The following is a 7,495-nucleotide window of genomic DNA, read 5'->3' as shown; positions in this document are numbered from 1 at the left end:
CCCCATAGGGACACAACAAAGTCACGTTCTCACAAAATTGTGGAATCGTTTGGTTGGAAAAGACCTTTGGGATCATCGAACCCAACCATACGTGTCTTCTACTAAACCATCTCTCTGCTTTTGAAGAACTCGATGGATGGAGACTCAAGCCCTTCCTTGAGAAGCTCATTCCAGCGCCGGCCACGCTAATTCCTGGTTGTTTTTCTTTAGAGAAACGAAGGGAAATGCTTTGACTCTAAAGATGCTCCTGCTAGAAGGCTCTTCAGCAGCTCCATCTGCAGGACTTCCCACCCCAACCGCCTCCTCCCAGCTCCTCCCTTCCCACCTCTCAAGGAAAGGAACCAGATTGCAATGACAACGCGTCCCCAGCGAGCCACTTAACTCCATTTGGGTTTTGAGGAGAACCCAGGGATGATCTAAGGACTCAACCAAGGGAAAAGTGCGTCCCTGCTGCAGATAGAAAGGAATAATCCACGTTCTCCACCCATCCTCGTGCCATGGGGTGGTGAGGTATGAGAAGAAGGTGGGCAAGAGGCAAGAAAGGGAGAGGAGAGAATGAAAATCTGGGTTCCTACCAAAGGGAAATGTGTTTTTCTCCTGCCTAGGACGCAGCTCTGGGATCTGGTTCTTTATAAACGTGATGGAGAGCCTGGAAAGGTCCCTTTTCCTCTGCTAACGGCCGAAGGAACACGGTCCTCCAGAACCAACCACCCCAAAATGGAAATCTCAGAGCTCCAGAGCTCCGATTTCAAACCTCAGAGCTCTGAGAACCAGGCTGAGTGGTGGCTCTGTGCATCGTGTCTCTCTCTCTGAGCCTCTTGAGGCCTCTCAGTTGGGTTTGAAAGCCATCAGTTGGGTTTGAAAGGGATGTAGCCTCTCAAATGAGAAAAAAACCTTCATTTTTGTTGCCTGGAAGGACACAAACCTGAGTTTGGAGAGGAAACGAGACGCAGTCCCGACCCATTTTGCTTCTTATCAAGACTTTGTCCCCTCCTGGGCTACTTCTAGAGAACAAGAAACCCCGAGAGACAGCCCCACAACCTGTTTAAAGCTCATTCCACGCTCCCAATCTTTACAAAACCTGTGTGAACACGACCCGTGTAGAAATTCCTGGTGTCCCCAGTGCCAACTTCTGGAGTCGGACTTTTCTTTGCTCTCCAGACGCCGCCGGGAGCCGCACGTAGAGTTTAAAGACACTCGGACCTTTCTTTTCCCAAGCTCTTTTGCAGAAAAGAGCCACTTAGGACGCGGGCGCCCAGGTAGACGCGTCCCAGCCCGAGCTGCTCCAGCTCGTTGACTCCCACCGTGGTGGGACCATCACCCACATCAGATCAGCTCCTCGAGCTGCGTGTCCCTCCTCGAGGCTCTTGCACTAGGGACGGGCTCGCTTTAGATTCAATTTTAAGAGGACGTGACCACGAACTCTGCAAATTGATGTTTCTCTCAATTATCAGAACCCCCTTCTTGCCTTTCCTCGTGATCCCGTGCTGTGACGTGCCGGTGGTTTATTATTATTATTATTATTATTTTTTATTGCATGTACATTTGGAAATAAAAAAAGAAGGAAATTAAGTGGAAATGTGAAGTTGCCTTTCCCGGGTATCCTGGAAAAAAGGAGAAAGTGGTGGTGGAGTCACCAACTCAACAGGGTCGGTCGCAAAGGAGCAAGAATTTCAACAGGAATCAATAATTCCAAGCGTATCCTGAGCTGCAGCCAAAGCTGTGGGAGCAGCAGGATCAGGGAAGGGGATTCTGCCCCTCTGCGCCGCTCTGGAGAGACCAAACCTGGAGTTCTGGGTCCAGTTTTGGATCCTCAGCCCAGGGAGGACCTGGAGCTGGTGGAGCGAGGCCAGAGGAGGCCACGGAGATGATGAGAGGGCTGGAGAACCTCCCATCCAAGGACAAGGCTGGGAGAGTTGGGGTTGTTCAGCCTGGAGAAGGCTCTGAGGAGACCTGAGAGCAGGTTCTCACGTGGAAAGGGGCTCCAGGAAAGCTGGAGAGCGGCTTTAGATCAGGGAGAGGATGAGGGAAACGGTTTTGAGGTGCAAGAGGGGAGATTGTGATGAGATCTTGGGGAGAAATGTTCTCCTGGGAGGGTTGGGGAGGTCCAGGTTGCCCCAAAAGTGGTGGCTGCCCCATCCCTGGAGGTGTTGAAGGCCACGTTGGAGCAACCGGATCCAGTGGGAAGTGTCCCTATGGCAGGGGTGGAACTGGATGAGCTTTGAGGTCCCTTCCAACCTAAACCATTATATGATTCTATCACCTTTGGAGTCACTCATGAGCCTCTTTCCATACTGGAAGCTTCACTGAGGTCTCCCCAAAGGCTTCTCTTCTCCAGGTTGAACAACCCCAACTCTCTCAGCCTTTCCTTGAGGTTCTCCAGCCCTCACATCATCTCCGTGGCCTCCTCCGGCCTCGCCCCACCAGCTCCAGGTCCTCCTTGTGCTGAAGACTCCAAAACTGGACCCAGAACTCCAGGTTTGGTCTCTCCAGAGGGGAGCAGAGGGGCAGAATCCCCCTCCCTGAACCTGCTGGTCCCACAAGTTTGGATGAAGCCCAGGACACGGGTCGATCTCCTGGCCGGGCTCCAAGCGAAGCCCCCGCGCGAGGGGTTGGAATGTGGCTCCGCGTCGCTCTCTGCCCTCGGCCCTTGCCCGTTGCAGCCTCTAAATCTGTCGCCGCGACTGCAAAGACCAAAGGGGAAAAAAGGTGATTGATGGTTCCTTTAAGGAAGAGAAGCAGAGTGGAAAACGAGACGATTTTCTGGATGAAAAATTAAAGGGACGGTTTGGGTTAGTTCCTCATTCCAAGAGCGCGCGTCACTCACCTGGTGGGTTTGAAAGTTCTGCTTGAGAGGAAAAGGGACGTCAACAGGAGTTACAGCAACAACGCGCTGCCACCCGGCACTGCTGGAGATCCAAACCACAAAGAAATGGAGGAAAAACAAAGCCGAGAGTTAAAAAACCTCATGAACATGGAATGGGGTGGGTTGGAAGGGACCTCAGAGCCCATCAGGCTCAGGATCCAGGGACATCTCCACTGGATCAGGGGCTCCACGCCCCATCCAACCTGGTCTTGAACATCTCCAACTCATATTTTATCTGTCCCTTGGGAGAAGAGCCCAGCTCCCTCCTCTCCACAAGCTCCTGGCAGGGAAAGAGCAAGGAGGTCTCCCCTCAGGCTCCTCTTCTCCAGGCTGAACCCCCCCAGCTCTCTCAGCCGCTCCTCTTCTTCTCCAGCCCCCTCCCCAGCTTCGTTGCTCTTCTCTGCACTCGCTCCAGAGCCTCCACATCCTCGTGTCCCACCAACCCCCCCAGGTCCTTCTCCTCCAGGCCCTTTCCAGCCAGACTCCTCCTAGGCTGGAGCTGCCCAGGGTCGTTGTGCCCCAAGGTCCTGCTCCAACCTCATCCCCTTGGTCTCAGCCCATGGATCCAACCAGCTCAGATCCCTCTGGAGAACCTCAAACCCTCCAGCAGATCCACCCGGCTCAGTGTCACCCCCAAACTCTCTCCGGGAGCCCTCGATGCCTCCATCCAGGTCGTTGATGAAGACATTGACCAGGGCTGGAGCCACCACGGAGCCCTGGGGACACCACTAGGAACTGGCCTCCAGCTGGAGTTAATGCTTAAAAATCAACTTCTCCCTCTTTTCCCGTAGCAGTCGCCCTCTCTAAACCCATTTTGAAGCAACTCTCAGCTTTTTCTCTTAACTTTTCTAGCAGAAAACATCCCTTGATGTTTAAAATGCATCAGATAAAGGGAAATAGAGTTTCCTGCGAGCTTGCGTGTGTCTTTTAGAGGTACAAACCACCCTCTCAGAGGTGAAAAACACGCTCTCGGAGGTACCAAACCCCCTCTCGGAGGTTCAAAGGAGCCTCAGGGACACAGCAAAACCTGCTCAACTCCCAGCCCAATATCACTCCGGTGCCGTACGCAGAGTTTTTGTGTCATTTTCTCCCTTTTGGAGAGTTCGGTTCCCTCGAACATTTCTGGGAGAGCACGTTCCAGCTCCAAAGAGCAGCAAAACCATCACATCAAAGCTGAATTTGTGTAATGAGGTGATAGAAGCTCCTTTCTTCCTCCTCAACCCTGGTCTCGGTGCCTCAAAGGACCCTCTAAGGTGAAATTATTGTTTCTTGCAGTGGTTTTTAACTGTTTCTCACTAGTTACAGCCCCAAAACTCCTTCTTCTTGGAGCTGAGGTGTCTGTTCCCCTGTGAGAGAAGCAGAAGAGGGAAGACTCCCTCTGCTGTTCTAAACCAGAAGAAGACCTGAAGCTCTGAACCCTTCCGAGCACCCCAAAAACAGAGATATTTTCAAGTTTACAAGCAAAGCAAAGTCCCTGTGGCAGGTCCAGCTCGGAGAGCGGCTTCCATCCTCGATGGAAAAAGCCTGAGCTGGCGCTGGATCACAGAATCGTGGAATGGTTTGGGTTGGAAGGGACCTCAAAACCCATTTAATTCCACCCTCTCCCACTGGATCAGGGGCTCCAAGCCCCATCCAACGTGGCCTTCAACACCTCTAGGGACGGAGGAGCCACTACTGCTCTGGGGAACCTGGTCCAGGGCCTCTACACCCTCCCAGGAGAACATTTCACTCTAAAACCTCATCTCAATCTCCCCTTTTTCAGCTCAAAACCGTTCCCCTCCATCCTCTCCTTGACCAAGAGCCCCTCCCCAGCTTTCCTGGAGCCCCTTTCCACCCTGGAAGCTGCTCCGAGGTCTCCCTGGAGCCTCCTCTTCTCCAGCCTGAACGATTCCAGCTCTCCCAGCCTCTCCTCAGACAGGACTCCAGCCCTTGCATCACCTCCACGACCTCCTCCACATCTTCCAAAGTGGTTTATTTATTTAGATAATAAATATTTTACTTCATTACTAAAGGAGCTGCTGAAGAAAGGATCGAAGAAAAGAGCTCAGGGTTGATTTTAGCTTTGGGCCAAGCACCTTCCTAGGTCGTTTCCGACCCTTTGGTGTCGCTTCAACGCAGTCTCGCGATTTATTTGCTTAGAAACGTTTTTAGATGGAGAAAACCCAGTGTCACCAACGCACAAGTGAAGAGGAAACGCTCCCACATCCCTGCTGTCCACGGAATCGGAGCACGGCGCGATCAGAACCACCCAAAGGCAGCGTTTCGTTTATCGGCAGAGGGAAAACCCGCTCGATCGAGCACAGGATGGATCCTCCTGAATCCAGAAAGGCTTCTCCTTCCCCTCTGAGGCTGGATTTATCAGTCCCTGTGGAAAGAAAACCACAAATAAAAGCATCAGGGAGGCTCCGTGCGCGCACAACACCCTCGTTATGAGGCACCGGAGGCCACCACACGCTTAGGAGCTCAATATTCTCTTTAACGTCGCTCCGCAGGCATTTAAAGAGCATTTTCCGAGCGACCTATGTCAACAAAATTGCTCTATGGGATTACAGCAAGATTGCTTCCAGCCCAGAGCCTTTTCCCACAGGGAATTGGTTCGGAATGACCTGGATCGTGACCAACGCTGCGGCTTTTCCAGCCACCACAGCCCCAGATTTACACCGGCGAACAATCCATGCTGCTCAATTCCCTTCGTTTTAGCCTCAATAAACCTCCTGGCTGAGCTCTGGCTTCTCCCGAGATGAGGGGAGAAGGTGGATAGAGATAAAATTAAAGTCTGTGTCCATTCCAGGTTGTTTTATTCCATTTTAGGCATTTAAATGAGCTTCTCGGGGACACAGGAGGGCTCTGAACGCGGGTCTGGAGGGAACGCAGAGCTCTTGCTCTTAACGTGGGAGGCTGGAGTTCGAGCATAAAACTAAAAACCACGTTAACAAAGAGCTCTGAATCACCGCCAGTAACGAATTTGACGTGTGTATATTCTCTCTAAACTTCTTACTCGTTATCTTGTGTGAAAGAAACCTCCTTCTTCGCACAGCAGGAGCGAAGCAAACCCTCCCTAGCCAAGTCCTTTCTGCATAACCTCCCCGAAAGCAGAACTATAATTTTATGGCATTTAATTTAAATAATTTATTTAAGTGATCAAGGCCCTGCACTTTGGAAGCAACTCGCACCACGCTTGGAGCAAGAAATACTGATGAGATTAGGCAGATAAAGCTGCGGGTTTCGCAGTTATCTCAGCTCATGGTTTAGTTTTGATAGGAATGGTTGGACTCGATGATCCAGAAGGTGTTTTCCAAGCTGGTTATTCTAGGAAAGGAGCCCCCCGCTCGGCCTCTGGCCACTCACCTCACGTGGAGAGCTTCACCCGGTCAGCGCAGAGCAGGAAGGCGTTGACGTGGTCGCTGCAGTTGACGACGGAGGCTTGATTCTCCTTCAAACACTGCTCGAAGGCGACAAACGGCTCCGCGCAGGCCTGACGGATCTGCCGGATGATGGGGCTGCGAGACAACAGGGACGGGAACTGGCTGGATCCACGGGCTGAGACCAAGGGGATGAGGTTGGAGCAGGACCTTGGGGCACAACGACCCTGGGCAGCTCCAGCCTAGGAGGAGTCTGGCTGGAAAGGGCCTGGAGGAGAAGGACCTGGGGGGGTTGGTTGAACACGAGCCAGCAGGGGCCCAGGGGGCCAAGAAGGCCAAGGGCATCTGGGCTTGGAGCAGCCCCGGCGTGGCCAGCAGGGCCAGGGAGGTTCTTCTTCCTCTGGTGAGATTGAACCTTGAATCCTGGGGTCAGTTGTGGGCCCCTCACTCCAAGAGGGACATGGAGGGGCTGGAGAACATCTGGAGAAGAAGGGGAATGGAGCTGGGAAGGGTTTGGTGCCCAGAGGTTGTGTCTGAGGGACCTGGGGGGGTTCAGCCTGGAGAAGAGGAGCCTGAGGGGAGACCTCCTTGCTCTTTCCCTGCAAGGAGCTGGTGGAGAGGAGGGAGCTGGGCTCTTCTCCCCAGGGCCAGGGGCCAGGCCGAGAGGGAACGGCCTCAAGCTCCACCAGGGGAGGCTCCGGCTGGACAGCAGGATGGAATCTTTCCTGGAAAGGGTCCCTGGGCCCTGGGACAGGGAGGGGGTTGAGTCCCCTGCCCTGGAGGGGTTTGAGGGCCGGGTGGACGAGGTGCTGAGGGACACGGGGCGGTGATTGATGGGGACGGTTGGACTCCATGATCCGCTGGGTCTTTTCCAACCCCACCGCCCTCCGAGCGGGCCCAGGGACCCCCCGGGGGCCGCGCCCCCCCCGCACTCACTGCGCGGCCGCACAGCGGGAGATGCCGAGGCGGAGCCGCTCACAGTCGCTCTGCCAGGTGGCCGGGCTGGCGGCCACGCAGCGCCCGTATTCCTCCATCTCCTTGCGGCAGTAACGGGCCGTCACCTCCAGGGCCGCTTCCCTGCGGGGAGACAGCGACGTTAACCGGGGGAGAGGCCCGGGGGGGGGCCAGGGTCCCCGGGACTCACATGGTGCGGCCGCACCGGGCGCCCGCCGCGCTCTGAGCATGCGCCCGCGGCTTCCGGGTTTTTAAAGCGCGGCCGCGCGGCTCTGCGCATGCGCAAACCGCCGTCCTGTAGCACTGCGCATGC

The 7,495-nt window shown here is 54.4% G+C and overlaps 1 protein-coding gene across 1 annotated transcript; it reads right to left on the bottom strand.

The window, feature by feature from the left end:
• Positions 1 to 4,916: 4,916 nt before the first annotated feature.
• CHCHD5 (coiled-coil-helix-coiled-coil-helix domain containing 5) lies at positions 4,917 to 7,421 on the bottom strand. The gene is made up of 4 exons (XM_069881587.1): positions 7,373 to 7,421; positions 7,165 to 7,305; positions 6,215 to 6,366; positions 4,917 to 5,231 (listed from the first exon to the last, which is right to left on the bottom strand). Coding segments are annotated over exons 1-3 (294 nt in total). The 5' UTR covers positions 7,375 to 7,421; the 3' UTR covers positions 4,917 to 5,231; position 6,215.
• Positions 7,422 to 7,495: the final 74 nt, after the last annotated feature.

This window comes from Phaenicophaeus curvirostris, unplaced genomic scaffold, assembly GCF_032191515.1.
Source record: "Phaenicophaeus curvirostris isolate KB17595 unplaced genomic scaffold, BPBGC_Pcur_1.0 scaffold_51, whole genome shotgun sequence".
Classification (NCBI taxonomy): Eukaryota; Metazoa; Chordata; class Aves; order Cuculiformes; family Cuculidae; genus Phaenicophaeus; species Phaenicophaeus curvirostris.
The sequence above is the reverse complement of the archived record's forward strand: the minus strand, read 5'-3'. Positions and strand labels throughout refer to the sequence as shown.

Bases quoted from the DNA above. Each gene is read 5' to 3' on its own strand.
- CHCHD5 (XM_069881587.1), bottom strand. The intron at 6,367-7,164 runs GTGAGTGCGGGG...GTTGTCTCGCAG, and splicing joins TCCCGCTGTGCGGCCGCGCA to CCCCATCATCCGGCAGATCC.